The sequence below is a fragment of the Aptenodytes patagonicus genome, chromosome 1 (assembly GCF_965638725.1).
Source record: "Aptenodytes patagonicus chromosome 1, bAptPat1.pri.cur, whole genome shotgun sequence".
NCBI lineage: Eukaryota > Metazoa > Chordata > Aves > Sphenisciformes > Spheniscidae > Aptenodytes > Aptenodytes patagonicus.
In genome coordinates, this window is record NC_134949.1 from 13,166,036 (window position 1) to 13,184,412 (window position 18,377).

At 36.9% G+C, this 18,377-nt stretch overlaps 1 protein-coding gene across 2 annotated transcripts in view; it reads right to left on the bottom strand.

Annotated features, from left to right (window-relative positions):
• Positions 1–390: 390 nt before the first annotated feature.
• Positions 391–18,377, bottom strand: part of PTPN12 (protein tyrosine phosphatase non-receptor type 12) — an 80,201-nt gene continuing 62,214 nt past the window's right edge. For both annotated transcript variants that reach the window (XM_076364196.1, XM_076364188.1), the window contains 6 exons: positions 9,491–10,455; positions 5,877–5,954; positions 4,437–4,525; positions 3,411–3,441; positions 1,945–2,061; positions 391–1,332 (listed from right to left, as the gene is read on the bottom strand). In XM_076364196.1, the coding sequence (XP_076220311.1) occupies positions 1,271–1,332; positions 1,945–2,061; positions 3,411–3,441; positions 4,437–4,525; positions 5,877–5,954; positions 9,491–10,455 (1,342 nt within the window). In that variant the 3' untranslated portion in view covers positions 391–1,270. The remainder of the gene's footprint in view (positions 1,333–1,944; positions 2,062–3,410; positions 3,442–4,436; positions 4,526–5,876; positions 5,955–9,490; positions 10,456–18,377) is intronic.

An 18,377-nucleotide genomic window follows, 5' to 3' on the forward strand; every position in this document is an offset into this window, starting at 1 on the left:
CTAAGAGTAAAAACACCCATAGTGAGATTTTGACTTTCTTTAATTTAAAGATTGTATTACAGAAAAGTTTAAGTAAGGAATCCTTATAAGGATTAACTCTTGACATAATATATTGTCAAGATACAGTGTAGCTGCAAGGGCTCTATGTGAACCTTCATATAAGTTGCTTTCTTACATACACAGTCGCTGAACAACAAAAATTGTATTTACCATTTGTAAGAGAAGACAGTGGTATTTAAACAGTCCTTTTACCAGTGTGTTCTCGTTTTCCCAAATTAGAAACACGCCATATTAAAACTGTAAAATCCTATTATACAGAAAGTTGATAGAGATGATTTTTCTAAAGATTGCAACTGATGAAACATTAAAATGAAAACTAAGAAGTGTTGATTATGTAGAATGGTTTCTCTTTTACTGGCAGGTCAAATATACTAGAAACGTACAAATATTTTTTATAATCTAATTCCAGATGAACTCAAAACACTGAAGTAACATACACAGGCTAAGAGAATTCAATACTGTTCCAAGGCACTTACTGAATCTCCATGACTAGATGAAAACCAGAACAAATTAGGTCTGACAATTAAACAGTATATAATATAAAAATAACCTTTTGCTTACAATTTACAAAATGTATTACAATCTTTATCTCTGCTAACCTGCAATTCTGGCTGTGTGTGTCCAGCAATTTTTGTAAAAAACCCCAGAAACTATTTTCTAAAACTTCAGGGCAAATAATTTACAAATAAGGTACACAAAAATTTAGATCATGCAGAGATTTCTTACATCTTCTGTTAATATTTTATGATTGCAACTTTATCAAATTATATACTTACTTGCCCTGTACATATACAAAATAATGCATACATGGTAATCAAACATTAGCAAAAAGTAGTCCATAAACACAATCTGTCAAAAGTATTACTATATTAACATATGTCTACAAGCAGCGTGTAACAGGGTTAAAAGACATTAAGGCAATAATACTTGAAGTTACAAAATAAATCATATGTAATACTTTCTCCTAAGTGTAATAAGGCAGGTAGATGGCCCCAGCAAAAAGTTAAGTTGTAATACTGGAATCCACTGTTGTGAACAATGTTGAAGGTTTTGCGTGGGATGTACTGTAAGAGTGTACCATTTGGTAGTTAGATCTACACTGCTCTCTGTTAGTCGTCCCCCCAAAAAGTGGAATACTATTTTTCTAGTTCTCAGTGGCACTTAAGTTTTCCAGTATAATTTATTGATAGCATGTCCATTGGTTCTTGGATCATGTCCATTCTGAAGGTGGCTCTCTTGGTCCTCTGGGCTTTCCACAGCGGTTACCAAAACCTAAGGAAAGAAATGAATTTAATACTTCTGTCCGCTCGGACAACACAGTCTCACAAATGTTGGCAGCCGTCAGAAGATCACTGTAAGACATGCTCCAGCTCTTCGGGAAGAGGTTTATTCTCAGGGCTAGAAAATGACTTTGTAGCATTAAGAGTTCTAAAGGTACTATGGCCATAGGAAATACAAACAGGAAGAATTTATATTTATAGTTCACTATTTAAACCTCACTTGGAAAGTACTTCTCAGTAAATACAGTATTACAGCCTTTGGTATCATTTATTGATTTTTTTTTTTTTTAACCTTCTTTGTGTACCAAAGCCATTTGCTCGGGTATTATTTCTGAAAGTTTTCAGTGCTCTACAGAAATTATATCCCATTTGACTAACTCCATATTTCATACACTCTAAAAGACAAAGTGAAGAATGACTGCATCGCTCATTCTCAGAAAAACTCTTTCAGTGATGCTGAAGAGACAAGGCAGGCTTACTTGTCTGGGTTCTGCACCTCAGCACGGTGGAGGGAGACAGTAGTAGCAGCTATCCAAACTAGTACGGTTAATGAATCTTCTGTTTACATTATCTAGTGATTATGTTTTGAATGAATTGTAATTACCAATATCTGTTACTTCTGCAGGAAATTCTGAAGTTTGACCTCTCATATCAGTGGAACCAGAAAAAGAAATCTGAGGTAAAACGTCAGTTGGTGTTTTGTTGTTTCTTTCAGGACGATCTGGAAAACACACACACCTCCCTTACTGTAACGTTCATTTAGTCAGCACTGTGTGAACACTATTTTTAAGTACAGCTCAGGCCAGAACACAACTTGCATCAAATATTCTTTACAAAAATAAAGATTTAAAAGCCAATTTCTCATTTCTTAAACAATTTTTTAGTATGTTTTCTATGAAGCAGATGTTGAATGACAGTGACACACTCCTGTTCACCAAATACAATTTTTTTTTTTTTAAGTTTGTATGGATATTTAAATTCCCATGTAGCACCTATTTATAGCAAGAGCTCACAGTACAAAAATTTGATATATTTTATATATCAAAATAAATGCATCTGTTCACATTCTTTCTAAACTAAAGGTGCTTAAGAAGACATAAGTAACTATCTGTTGCATTACTTATATAATCGCCCTAATAGCAAGTAATGTTTCTGAAAACTATTTTAAAAAATCTACCAGGTATTTAACATGCAGCTCCAAATGGACTGTACAAGCCCATTCAAGCATACACAGAAGATACATGGCAGACACAAGCTTACTGCTGAAGCAGGTTGCTGCAAAGTTAAACATCAGCTGACCGACACTTCTTACTGAAGCCTTTTCAGAAGATCAAAAATTAAAGACACTGGTAACTATGCAACATACATACACATGTATATACACACATCACTGCTGAACTTATTTCAGGTTTACTCCTGTCTTTATGAGATTAAAGAAATTAATTCACCAACTTCTACAATTTCTATTGCGATAACTTGGAAAGGTTCTAATTAAGCTGAAAAAATTATTATTATAATATGCATTTAAATTCAGTATTTTTGGTCTTCATTATTTTAGCATACCCAAACTTTAATATTAATTTTTAAATTGTAACTTGATTCCTCAGAAAACCTTAGAAGCTTTAAAAACATAAGGCCTTTTCAGAAATGCTGGTGTTTTGACAAAATATTTAGATATCTTCAGAGCAAAAGCCAAGTTCAGACAAATTTTTGTTCAGTAGGAAAAAGGTATTTTGAAGTAAGAGGTGGACTTGTTGCAAGACTACTGTAATTTTTAGAGATTTGCCAATGAAATTAAAGCATCGTGGGTTGGAAGTAGCTTTTGAAGTAATCATATGTATACGTTTATTTCAAGGTTACATCATGAAATATTTGTGAATTTCCAGGAGAAAAATTTCTCCCCAGTAGTTTCTAATCTTCTAATAAAAATACTCCCAAAACACTTTATCAGTTCAAATGGTTAGGTTACTTGAGCTTTCCACTCTTATGGGGTTACTGGACAGATTAACAAGTGGAAAAAACACTCCTTTTAGTATTTAAAAAAAATAATAAATCTTTTCTGTCACTTACCAGGTAGTACAGGTGAAGTTGTTGTTAAACCCTGTTAATGAGAAATATTTAAAATAATTCTATAAAATGCTTCCAAAATACTAAAAGAACACCAGAAATTTAAGATGATGAAAACATCTTCAAAAAAATATACATCATCCGTGGAAATACCTACTTGCTCCTACATTTCTGACTTGCTGTAACACTGACAAAAAATGCTACAGTAGTTAATAATGAATTTACTATCAGAACCTTACTTAATATTTAATAAAAAGTTAAAATTGTCACATTACAAATTATTTGCAAAATTAGGTAGTTTAGTTCCCATACTAAATTTACAGTCCCTGAAAATTCACATCTATCTTTTTTGTTAAATTTTTAAGTGGTGTGTAAAGGTGGCTGTAAAGTGTATTGGGGGTGCATGAAAAAAAGGCATGAACGTAAAGAGGATTTATATGCTTTTGAAGTTTTGCCAGCTGCTTACGCTGGATGACTTTAAGCAACTAGTAGACTGATGTGAAAAGTGAAATCTGATGGGCAGAAAAGGGTTCGTTTAAAATAAATATGGATATAAGGAAAAATTTTATCAGGCAGTGAAACAGGTTGCCCACAGAGGATATGAAGTCTCCATCTCTGGAGGTTTTCAAGACCCAACTAGATAAAGCCCTGAGCCTGGTATGAGTCCCTGCTTCATGCAGCACATTAGACTAGAGACTGCAATTCTCCTCCAGCTTGAATTAGCCTATGATCGATTAAGGGCAGACAGCAAGCTCCATAAAAACAGCATACCTATACTCTTAAAGCCATAATTTACAGTATATTAAGGATGACTTTTAAAAGTATTGCTGAACTTAGAAAACCAGATAGTTTTCTTGGAAAGAAAACATGCTCTTAATGCATCAGTTTAGCAGCTCAGGCAGAGGAAAAACTGGCTAGTTGTAGATGTTCAACAGCTATAACTTTTCACAAGTATGCATTTTGCTTTTTGTTGTAGCTCCCAACCAAATTAGAAATGACTGATTAGTACAGACTGTCTCCTATACTTACTGCAGAGACTGTTTGTTCAGGGAGATGCTGGTCACGCGATATGCTCCACTCAGACTGGGCAATCATAACTGGCTTCAGCAAGGGCGTGCCTAGGAAAAATTCAATCAAACTCAACTTACTTGAGTTCTCTCCATGATGCAGCATTAGAACACAGCATTAGAAATGTGCTATAATGCAACTTTTTTTAAATTAAATGCTTTTTTACAAGCATGAATCTCTCTTCACACAAAGAGCTTTCAAGATAAGGGAAGACTCCACAACATAATTCAAAACACAAGACTAAAGTGTTTACATTGTGGATGTTCAATTCCTTCATTTGGGGGTTCCTAACCAATATTGAAAAAGAAGCTAATTCTCCTAATCTTTTTAAAATTTTGTTATACCAGCTGTGCAATAATAGTAGATCTGAAAAAGACATGCTAAGTAAAGAAAACACACAAGTCAGGACAGCCATACCAGTCGTTTACTGACATCATGCAAAAACACAATCAAAATTGAAGTGGTTTTAATGATTCCAGTCCCAAAGAGATTTTTTTTTTTTTTTTTTTAAAGAAAAAAAGCTTTGTTTCTTGTGGTCTCACAGAAAAGAAGCAAGTCGATAATATCCAAAGAAAGGATCACTTTGACTCCGAACTACCTATGCTTATGATGCTCAAGGGACATATTTGCAAAACTTCAATGTTTTTATGCTGAAAATATCTATACTAACTACTTCGGCCAAGAAGTTTTGAAAGTTTCACAAACTGACACTAAACAAAAGCCTCAGTAAATAACTACACCACACTAGGTTTTTTGCAAGATACCAAACGTCACTTCACGTCAATTAATCTTTTTTGTATTCTACCATTACTGGCTTGATGAATGAAATATGAAGATATAAGCACACCATTTGTAAGTGTCAGTTTTTTCTTTCAGTTAACCTTTTGATACAGGCAAAGAGTAAACTATGTTAAACTTAAATAAACTGGGCTTGTTCACTAGATGCAGTGCAGCATGAAATGTCATTATCTTTCCTTTGCCCAGGAAAGGAGAATCAGATAAGCACTGTTCATGTGTTTTGCCATTCCCTACCTGGGAGCAGTAGGAAACAACCTAAAATAGCTGGGGAATCCCCTAACTTTATTGCATTTCCCCACTGTAACTCATTTCCATACCCTTCAGATTGAAAACCAGCTCCACTAAAATCAATATTGAAGTCTCCAATATACTTAAATATCATGTTACAGCATGCTTAGTCAGAAAATGAGAAATAGTTTGACTGCGTTCAAGGGCTTGTGAAAGTTAAATCTCAAAATAAGCCATTACACATGCTAGATTTCATTCCATTTTACAGTTTGCTCCAACACTTTAAGATTAACCAAAAAGCAGGGGCATTCAAATACAATACTGAAATGCATTTCACATTTTATCCCCAATTATCACAAAACATTAAAGACTCACTCTGTTCACTTGCTAATACAAATGATTCTGGTGTTCTTTCTGGGAGCGGGGGAGAGGAATCTTCACTAGTATCAGCATCTAAATCAAATATGACATTTAGATAAGTTAAAAAACACACTTAAATTTTCCTCCTAGATTTTTAGAAGTTGATCTTTTGATACGTGAGATCATCCTAAACTTCGTATGAACTTTAAAGCAAAAGGAAAATTTGCTCTAAATGCTATAAACTGTTTTGTTTTACCATGCTAACAGCTTGGGAGCAACTCCATGCTAACAACGTTATCTTCACATTAAGGGGCTAAGAACCAGTTTGTATGTGATGGAAGAAAGAAAAGTAGAATACATTTTCACTCTAAATCATTTGGAGAAAAAAACCTCAGCAACTCCAATGAATATGTTTTCTTCAGTCTTTCAGCAACAGAGTATAAGCAGAATTAACAGTCTGCACTGGAGCAGTATCATTTGCTTCTTGAACAAGTAACTTGCCAATAACTGTAACCACAGTAGTTATTGTAATTTAATTGCAGTTCATTACATGTCTATTTGCAGCCACTGCAAGAGATAGTTAAGCTCATTACAACACACTGGCTTCCTGAACTCTTCTGTAGATACTGGTAACTATACACAGTTGGTGCCTACTAACTGAACCACTAATGAAGCTCCCAAACCATGGTAAGAAGCTTGTTGAAAATATGTATGAGCTCTTGAGCTATGCCGATGACAGTAACTTACTGCTGATGAGCAGCCATTTTTATTTGCCCTTAAGTGGCTCTAACCATACTTACTTCCGAAGTCAAGACAGCACAGCTAGATTGCACGGTGCAAGGACATTAAGCAATTCCTGGAAATGTTCAAGGAAACATTCAAGGTCAGGTTGGACGGGGCTCTGAGCAACCTGATCTAGCTGAAAATGTCCCTGTTCATTGCAGGGGGGTTGGACTAGATGACCGTTAAAGATCCCTTCCAACCCAAACTACTCTATGATTCTATGAACACCGCTTTTCGGGACTGCATCGTGCGACAGTAAGTTCTAGGGAAGCTCCACATTAACAGCTTCTCTAAAGCCCTAAGTCTCAGTTTTGCTTCCCAAGTCCATCTTGGGCCCACCCAGGCTGGGTCCCACACCACCAATATAAACTAGTTAAACAGTCTAGTGCAAGGTTTACTAGCCAGAAGGGTAAATAGGAGCCAGAGAAGGCTACTGTTGTTGCCAGTAACACATCCTGTCTCCAGCCCATTCCCTCTTGCCTCTCAGGAGTGTACTAACAGAAGCTGCTCTGGCAGCAAAAGCCCCATTCCTGCCTGCTAAGGAATTTGGAGTAGAAATTAAAGGTTTAAAACAAATCAAAGTACCTGCTGCCATAAGAAGTCTCATCTGCCAACTGTATTCTACACAAGATTCATAAAAAGATGAAGACATGTTTCAACTAATGAAGCCATGAAGCTGGCCCTGCCAACATGCCAGCAGCAGGGACAGGAACTCCATCACATTTTAGAAGGCACTGTGTTCAAAGGGACTTCTCTGAGACCTGCTCCATCTCAAGTTTACTATACAGTATAAGAAAACCTTCATTTATTGAAACAGTCTCTGTAAAATCAGCAAATAAGGTCACTATGGAGTATGCACTAACTGAAAGTGAGTTTTTTAGGTTTTGTTTTAGTTTGGCTTTTTTTGTTGTTGTTGTTTGGGGTTTTTTTAACCTCAGCATACAACTACTTTTCACTTTGTTTGAATTAAAAGGAGGATTTAATTATGCGGTAAGATCATGCACACCAACAGTTATGGTTAAGCAACTAGGGTGCTAGTAAGTTCACAGGCAAGCTTCACTGATGATCATACATCCCCAGCTTCAGACAGAAAAGTCCTGAACAAGTATGAAAATGCCACTATAAAACATGATTTTGGATCACTGGTGCAAAGCGATCTAACCCTATATTCTTGAGTCCGAGACGGATTACAAGACCTGCAACCTGAATATAAAATGGGAAGTGTTCACTATCGCACGAAAGGGAAGAGATACACCCTCAATAACAAGAGATAAATTATAAAAAAATTAATATAAACATTTTAAGCCATTCCTGTTAAATCAGCAACATACCAGCAGCACAAAGGCTGTACTGTTACTACAGGATGTTTCTGATATGCAGTTACATGAAAAATTCTTGAGTGACGTTTCTCCCATTCTTTATCATATTTATGACATATCACTTATTTTATTTGCATGTTCTTACAGCATCTACATAAAGAGATGTGTAGAGAGGTAATGATTTTCAAACAGTGATAAACAATGATTACCCTGGGAAAGAAGGAAAAAAGCCTGGCTAAAAGGAGTGTTGGAAAAATACTATAGCACGCAAATCTACCAAAACCAAATTCAAGGAGGACTGCTCAGTATAAACACTGAAGTAACTATGACATAAAGGGCTTTGTTGTTGCTATGCAGAGCATTTTTAAAGTGTCACAGGGTTAAAAATGTACATCTATGTGCAAGTATTGTTTTGTGCGTATATGTAATATCACAAAATCTATAGGAACAGATTGTTTTTAAAGCTGCAAAATAGTTCACGTTTCTGAATATATGACTTTTGGTGAAAACTTAGTTCACAAAGCAAGTATTTTCAATACAGCTGGCTCTGCATCTTGCATCATACACTGAGCCCCATTTCACCTCAGAAAGTCACGTAGTCTGCACAGACTCCTGAAGCAACGCCATCACTGTAAGGAGCTCCTAGCACAAGAGTCTGGTCTAAATACAGAAGCTCGTGTTCTTCTTTCAGCTCCACAGCCTTACTACACGCTTTGTTGGACTTCGCACAGGCAGTTGCCAAGGCATAATTTGTTCTTCCCAGCTATGTCCTCCATCTGATCTAAGTGTGCCAGCCTGACTGAAAGCTGAATCTGCACATTTTAGGACCCTTTTGCCTTCAATAAGTGATGTTGTAACTTTTTGCAGAAGCAGTCTTGCAAACTTTCCTTGCTCAAAAAATTCCAAAAAGCAGTAAAAGATTAAAAGCAACTGAATAATTTTCAAAGCACTACTAAAGCAAAACTTGGATTTTTAGATGAACAACAATATCACTTTGTCTCCCCCTGGCCATGTACAGCAAAAAAGGAAAGCAGGGCTAAATATTTACAATGCTATTAAAATGCGGGAGTCAAAGACTGATACAGTGAAAGAGGTTACGTCTACATTTTTAGGACCAGGACATCAACCAGTAAGCATGAATTTGATGTGCGTTTGGACAAGCCTGTTTAAAATACTTCGACTACTCAAAACTGCCATTATTATAGACATTTCCATGAAATCGGATGTGGAGGAAAAAAAAACGCGCCAACCAATAACACCGAAACCTGCAATTGAGAATGCATTCACACCTCGCAAGAAGGCTTTTGAAGCAGTTTATCAAGGTCTGTAGTACCAACAGTGTAACAGACATAGCTCACATGCAAAACAAAAATGTGGAGGAAGAGAGTTGCACCCCTTCTGAAGCTGCCATACTACGCTGTTTAGATTTACACTTAGAAAATTGCATTGTAAAGAAATTTATGTTGTCCAACTCTAAAGATACAACCAGGTTCAAGAGTAGCACTTCTGAATCACAATGAAACCTACCTTTGTCATCTTCAGAACATGTTATGGCTGTTAAGTCTTGCCTAGCAATAGACATTGGCAATACTTTTCTGGCAGAAATGTTTTCAGTATTAGTGGCAGCAGAAACTGTGGCACTTGCGGTTGAAACATTAGATGCGCTTTTGCTCATGGCTCCATCAAAGTTCATCTCATCTGTGTCAGAATCATCTGAATGAAGAGGATTAGTAAAACAGAGGGGTGCTCGAACAGAAATAGTAGTATGACCAACATTATCACTGGAAGGATGTTCAACTGTGGTGTTTGATACCAGAGAGAGAGTTTTAACACCATGACATAAGATGTCTGAAGACATGTCTTCAGACACTGATGTACGCAGTGCATTTTCAGGCCCATGCAGCGACCACGTGGCATGTCCCTTTTCTGTCAGAGGCAGACGATCTGGTCTTGGTGGAGTATCAGAAACCTGCTGACTCTGCAGACTTTCTGGTGAAGGTATTAAGGCTGTGCTAGACTGTGGCACGCTGCATTCCGTACATGAGTTTTGAGAAGCATCTACAAATAAATCCCCTGAAATCTGTTCCTGTGGCTTAAAGCTCTTATCAACTACACAGGATGACACAGGCTTAATTTTAATTGCATGCCCCCTGTTCAACAGGGAGTTCCCATCAAAGCTTCGTGGTCCCTCCTGAAGAGGTACCTTCTTGATTTCAAAACTTAAGTTGCGCTCCAGCCTCTTCTCTGCACGTTCACTGGGTTCATTCTTCCCTGAATGTTCTGTTGACTTATTATAATTCTCATTGAGGTCTGTTGAATGCTCTGACGAAACCATGTGCAAAACTGGCTTTGGATGGTATCTATCATTGTCCTGCCACACAGTAGTGACTGTTGGATAAGCTGATGGGGGAGATGGTGTTAAGATTGGTGGTACTGGCTGAGGTTCTGGAGGCTGCAAGATTTCTTCTTTAGCATCTCCTTCTACAAGGCAACTGCAAAAAAACCAAAACACTTTTGTGTAAGTTTTCTGTATTTTGACAATATTTTAGATATCCATTCATCTATCTCTGCAGTAGTAATGCTTTCATACCAATACTGAACTCCAAGAAGCACTTCCACTGCATACAAGCAATGGTTATAAAATATGACAAATGAGGTAGGCAAGAACTAAGTCACCACGCTCAAAACGTCTTTCAGAATATCACAAAGACATGCATTCAGACCACAACTAATCCTCATTGATAGTTCAAAGATTGCTCACATCCTTTCCCAGAAGTATTTTTTCAAAGACTCTGTAAGAAAGGCCCTCTTGTGGCAGGATTTCAGTACTTTTTTTTGCTTTCTTCTTAAAAAGGGGCTCAGAGGAACTCAACATATGGAATTCAATTTTCAATAAAGCCAAGAAAAATTTCTTTAAAAAAAAAAAAACTTACAGCCTGCTTAATACCAAATATCTTGTTTTATTTTTATTTTTCTGCACATAACCAGGAGGATTTTATTTTTATATTTGTGTATTTAATAGTTTCTCCATAGTTGTAAGGCTAATAATGCAGACCAAATTTAGCTGACATGAGGTGCACACTGTATAAAAACCATTCACAGTAGAACATATGATCCAAATTACAGTGCGTATTAACGAGACCACAGCACTTATTATTACAGTTCATCTTAAACTACTTAAAAGGAGAAGCCCTTCAAGCATATGGTCAATTTACTTTCAAGATTAGATGCGGAATATTTGACTACAAACATTTTGCACAACTGACTAAGGTCTTGTCTACAAACAGGAATTAGGCATTTTCATTCAGAGCTTTTAAAATGTTTCCTTTCATTATGTAAGACTAGTAACAGAGTAATAACTGAGGTGCAAAACAAATGTATGACAAGAACCGAAATACAATGAAATAATTTAAAGAAATGATACTTTCAATCCAGGCAGATAAATCAAAGCACAATAGTCTACGGTTTGCAAAGGAGTGCGATTTGGCCACATGCTTGAGCTGAGAAACCAGCCCATTTTACGTACAAAGCTCAGATCACTTCCTGCTGTTGGCAGACATGTCTTTCATGGGGAAGTAATAAACTCTCTATACAGGCCAGCACATAATGTCCAAGATAGTGATATTTAGAAGACAGATGCTCCCATTCCCCCATGTTAGGGGAACAGACAGTTCCCAAGTTCACAGAGTCTTTACTGACAAGTTCAGGTGGTCCCAGCACCAGAATAACCTTGAACAAGCAGGAGTCAGCCAAATCCTTGTATACCTTTAGTTTTCTGAAGTTTTTTAAAAGACCACACAATTGCACAAGAATTTCTGTCTACTCGTGAGTGAAAGGCATCAGACAGGCTCTCATTACTTGTCTGCATGTCACATCACAAGCAAAATCAAAGCAATACTATTAGCTCCCCTACTCGCAAGCAAGGCCTAAAAAGGACTTAGCCAGTGCAAATTCTTGAGACTATCGTAACCTATGTTAAAAAAAAAAAAAGGATACTGCCTCACACTTGAATCTTCTACAATATTGAAAGCATACCTGTCTTGGGACAGACTACAGCATGAGTTTCATCCTTGTGATTTTATTAGCACCAAGCTACAGCAGGGATGGGATAACCAAAATCCCATCAGATTCCAAACTGAAAAGAACTGTTTGGATTTTCAGTTTATGAACATCCCCACCCACTGAAGTACTGCAAGTTCCCCAGCTTCCAAATGATCTTCTACAAGTTGCTGTATCTTTGTAACTGGAAAACCCCAGATCCCCCTGCACTTCTCCCAGGTGCCTTATTCCATTCTCTGCCTGTCTGACTCCTGTCACAAAGGGCTGGGTGTCAAATTCCTTCTCCTCCTCCCCAACCTGCACTTGTATACTGCTATTTTGCTTTACATTAAGATGTGAGGAATACAAAGCACATCCAAACAACTTAAAAGTAATTTGGGAACTGTTTTGCCTTTAGACGTTCTTGAAAAATGAACAAGCTTGAGAATAAGTTGTTTGCTTGAAATAAGCTGAGCAAAAAAAGTCAGTCTTTCTCCAACTTAATACACACTAAGGAGGACAGGAGAATTTCCCTTGGATTTCTCTCCTCTATTCCAGGGCGGGGGGAGGGAGGGACAGAGGGAGTTCACTTGGGTAAGTGGTTACATGCCCCCTTTACCAGCAGTAATGCTCATCAGTAATTTCCACTAAATCCTCCTACTGAAAATGAGGTTTTACCCTTATTGACCTCATTTTCCTGACACAGAGCCATACATGCAATCACCAAAACTGATTTCTTATCTGGTACAGACATACCATTAAGCATTACAATTACCTAAAGAAGCAAATTAGCATTAAACTAGATACGACAAGATTATAGGCCCATAATACCAGTCAAAATTCATGAAGTTCTTCACCAATTACTGTTTAATGAAATCACTCTCCCATTTGATTCACTAGTAAACAGAACCCCACATGTATACAAACAGCCCCCTTAGAGGTATGTGTAGAACTGATGATACCGGAAATGCTGCACAAGTCAGCAACCCAAAAGTTGTTTAATCGCCTTCCTCGTACACAACTAAACAGAGCTATTAGAATGTTCCCCATTTTATCTGAAGTTAAATCTCATTCCTTCACTCTTAAATGAGAGCTTACAGTGATCAAATGAGAAATTCTCTATCAAATCATTCTTTACTGTATTAATATTGAAGAATATAATCTCAGAAAGTGAGATGCCCAAATAGCATTCTGATTTTTTTTAAAGGAAACAGACGCCACCAAGGATTTCCTGATTTTCTCCAAATATGTAACAATTTTGCCATTTTACTGACATCACAGTATTATTATTTCACACATTCTGCATTGCAAATAATGTTTTTGTTTCTTTTTAACAAAGCAGAAATATTAGGATATGTATACCTTTAAGAGATCTTTGTTTGGCAGTAGCATTTTCTAAAACTCTTGCCAGAAAAACTTGGGCATTTTGGGCTGCTGCATAATGCTTTCTTTGGGCACTTCCTCCAACAGCTGTGCTCTATAGACACTTCTCCCTCCCGAGGCAGAAAATTATCTGAAGATGAACTACTAATATTATTCCAAACAACAGGAGACAGTATAGTAAAAACAGCTTGATTTAAATTACCAGGAAACTAATAGAAAGCTCATGAAAGAGGATATTGACACAGAAAAGAGTCAGTGAACCAAAGAATGCCAGACCATTTGAGAACGGGAAGTAAGCTTTCCTGTATTAGACCTTTAAATTAACCCTGCATTGCTTTTATATGTGGCAAAAGCAAGCACTTCTCAAGTACATTTGTAAAATCACACCATGCGATTAAAAACAGAAAGCCTTCTCATAACTCAGCCTTGACAGTGTCTCTTCATATACAGCTGCTACCGATTATCTTGCAATTCCACTACCTCGGCACTTCCTCATAGATAACTGTATATGCACTTTCCCTAAGTGATCAAGGCAGCTTTTTCATACTCTTTTACTGCCACACAACCTGAGCAGCTGATGCAGTGCCTTAGTGCCAAAGACCTCAAAGTTAATGGCTTCTCAGCTGTCAGGTAAACCACACATTAGGTAATAATAATTTAAATTGTCATAATAAAAATTAATTAATTATAATTTGTCAAAAAAACAAAGCCCTCCCACAACTTTCCAAAAATGTACACATGGAAAAAAAAACAAAACAAAGCAATGGCAACACTATTTTTGCTTTTTCTGCAATATATTCTAAGTTTTTAGGTTGTTTTAAAATCTAAGCCATTCTAGCCTTAATGGAAAAGAGCTATATTATTAAAATAGGGCACCATGGGTTCAGATTTAAGTGAAACTTGGCCAGTGTTCAAAAGAAAAAAAGAAATACCCTTAAGTAATCCATGGTTATTCTACGCAGCATACTCTAGGGTTTTATTTTCAAATAAAAAAAAAATGTGATGCCAAGGTCATGGAATGCAGCTGCTATGAGCAACCGAAAATAGATACCAAGCTCTACATCCTCCCTCATAATTAAAATAGGAAAATTAAACTCAATGTAAGCAGGCTGAGGCTAGACAACCGCATTATTCTACTTAAGCATTAAATCACTGCCATCCACATGGAAGAAAAGCTGCAGTTCAGTGAGGCTGTCACAAACTATACTACAGATAATTTATATAAAAGTATAAGGATTGAATCAAAATAACCAACTGGTGAATTTTTCTTGTAAAATTTAGTTACGTGAGGCTTTTTGGTTTTTTTAATTGTGACATACAAATCAGAGAGTGCTAGTTAACAAGGAACACCAATCAATGGTTTTTATCTTAGCTTTGCAGAAGATGCAAAGAGAGGGTTCTGCAGGGCTTGAAATGAAACAGAATCACATGTAACTCTTGAAATGTATTTTAATGTCATTAGATTGAAGTCAAAGCATAATTTGAAGAAAAAAGTTAAACTGCTACAGTAGTTTACCTTTTCTCCTTCAGACAGTAGCACATAGCTCTTCATTACACTGTATACAAAAAAAGTTGTTACCTCATCTTTTCTTTTTGTGAGTTTATGTCTCAGTTTCTCCATTTCTTTCAAATTGCATTTGAACTTGAAAATAGTTTTCTGTAACCAAGCCTGATCAAAATAAACAACCCCTTTTTCCAAATACTTTAGAATGAACTACTAAAACACAGAAATATTTCAATGACTATTCCTTAAGGGTATTAAGATGCTCCCGCTGAATTCTGAAGTACCAATCATTGCTTCCAGATTTGAAGTAAAAGCTCCAACTGTACAGTCATGTAAAATCATGTGCAGTCCTAAATCACAAATTTAAAACTTTGTTTTTTACAGTCTTGTATCTAACAACGAAGTAAAAACTTACTTATGCCTTCTTCCTGCCTTAACCTGAAAATAGTTAAACATGTCTGACAAAGAATGCTTTCTACCCCACCAAGTCCTCCAAAGAAATTTAACATAGATCGAAGTTCAAGGTGACTTTCTCAAGAAGTGATCATAAACTGCAAAGCTAAGCAGTTTCTAGATTAAGGTGCTGATGTATGCACTCATGAGTTTTTCTTGTTTACCCTTGTAATAATCAAGGAGTAACATTATTTGATTTTTTTTTTTTAACGTTGACATCAAATGCAGATAGATGTTAACCTAAATGACTACATTCGCATATTGTACAGCAAATATGAATTACATTAAAGCATTACAAGGTGACAAAAGGTTGGAAGGCAATACAATTCCAGAACCTCTGCAAAACAAGTACAGTTAGATGCTTCATGGTGAGTTAATAAGAGTAAACAAAATTCCAATTCAATATTCATTTAGTATCAATAGCCTAAAGATACTTGTAACTTCCAAGAAGAGACAGACATAAAAGAAGCCCAGAAAAGTACAATTAGAAGTTATACTTCGTAGCACTCCTTCCCCAAGATATCTCCAAGCCAAAGCAAGTACTAAAAGGATTAATTACCCCTCCCTGAGTAAGCCTCCAATCTTATACAGCAAAAGTCTTTAGTGGCATCTCACCCTTACCTAGTACCGACATGAGAATTAACTTGATACTAGCTACACTTTTAAGAGGAAGACATCTACAAATTTAAAGATATTACAGAGATTACCTGTCCTACAAACCTGTCACAAACGAGAAGAAACAGGCAAGAAAGCCACCTTTATAGAAAAACTCTACAACGTACCAAGTCGTTAGCCACGGAAAAGTGCTGTAGAGGAGATGTCACCATCTCACCCAGCAAGGAGCCTCAGGGCTGTCAGAAAACAACTAACAGGAATCATAATCATTGCCATCTAAGCAAACATAGCTTGGTCTGATAGCAATATAGAAGACAAGCCATCCTGAGGTCAAGAGATGTAAACCAGTTTTCCTCCTGCTCAGTCAGGACCATCTCAAGCAAGTTCACCTGAAACCAAGCTGGCACACAGTACTGTTCAGTATTAGTCACCGTAGTCCTTTTTGCTTTAGAAAAAAAAAAGCAACTGTTAAACCTTCCCTTAAAAAAATAAATGCAAGTTGCTTTACTAATTACACATTCTAGAGCCAACTACAACACAGCATATAAAGAATTTAAAAGCCTTATTCCTTTTAAAAAATACTAACTTTAGCAACTTCCTTGTAACTTCTTCAGGGACAGCGCATGTACAACTCAAGTACGCATTTGGCTGGCAATCTAAAAATGTTACTGAACAAAATATTTTAAGCAAGTTCCCAGAGAAAATTCTAAATCAAACTAAAAATGTGGGTTAAACTACATTATTTCAGAGTACCTATTGAATGTGAACTTACCTGTAAAGGCAATGAGTCTTAGACACCACATGAAAATATTCACTACAGAAAAGACGTAGACAAATACTTAAAGTAGTTGTATCAAGATATTTTTAGTCACAGCAATGTAGAGAAAAATTATAAAAGGGACATGAAAAAAAGTGGTAAGAGAATGGTTTGGGGGGAAAAGCTACAGATGCAGTAAGAAGATGTATCATGTTTAACGGTTTCCTTCTCCATACAGGGATTAAATTAGAATCTTTCACAGATTCTGCTCTCCCATCCTCCCCAGGAAAAGGATGTCAACATATGCCAGAACATCCACAATATGCAAAACCTGGCTTCAAGTCCTGTCTGAATAGGGCTGCAGATTTGTAAAATTACCTCCCACATCAAGAAAAAACATGCTCATTAATGGGTATTCTGAGCAGATGTGACTAATAGCAAATAAAGTCTTTCCTCAGAAGCATCTTCCATGAGGGGTGTAAATTGTTTTTCAAAAATAATCTCCATTTGCAAAAGACAACAGCTTTGCTAAAAGCTTCCATTTATTCACCTCTAAGGAACCAATCTTCCTGCCAGTGCTGGCAGATGGGAAAGTACGAGTTTATGCAGGCCCAAAACAGACCAGGTTTTGTACAAGAGATGAAAAGATTTCTCACTTAATAATGCAGCAAGTAAAGAACAATGCAATGCAGATAAGACAGAACAGATGTGTGCTAAAACATGAATTATGCATATATGATTATTACATGAATAAAACAATGATAAAAACCTAGGTGCACCTAAGATTATTTCAAGGAACACTAAAGGAAACCATATCTAAGTTCAGTGACTAGGTTTCAAGAACAGCTTGGAACTCATCATCAACACAGTTTAACGGACTCCTCTGTCATCATCTTAATCTACACAATTGAATACAATCACATTACCATCAATCTAAATAAGGTAAAAATGATATTACTTACATAGCACAAACTGTGCCATTTGTTTGTGAAAAGCCCCAACTCATTTCCATCTCTCTCTTTCAATGTCGTGTTCTCTTCTAACTACTTCTTGACATAACTAATGCAAAGTTAACTATTACAGCTATCATATTCTTCTCCTACTGTATCATTAATGGTTGTCATCATACATTATTTCCAAAGTTATCTTGTTGCAAATACCATCCCCGCAGCCACTAAAGAGATAGAGAGATAGGTCTATTTATGGTAGTTCTCGGATATCCTCATTAGGATGGGCATTAGAATTGCATGCAATATTCCAGATCTGGTCCAAATTACTAGTTGATAGCAAAGTGGAACGCCTCCATAACCAGTTTTAAACCATGTCTATTCCTGTGATAAGATGAGGGTAGGAAGGCTCTGCAGAGGGACCTGGACAGGCTGGATCGATGGGCCGAGGCCAACTGGATGAGGTTCAACAAGGACAAGTGCCGGGTCCTGCACTTGGGCCACAACAACCCCATGCAGCGCTACAGGCTTGGGGAAGAGTGGCTGGAAAGCTGCCTGTCGGAAAAGGACCTGGGGGTGTTGGTTGGCAGCCGGCTGAACATGAGCCGGCAGTGTGCCCAGGCGGCCAAGAAGGCCAATGGCATCCTGGCCTGTATCAGAAATAGTGTGGCCAGCAGGAGCAGGGAAGTGATCGTGCCCCTCTACTCGGCACTGGTG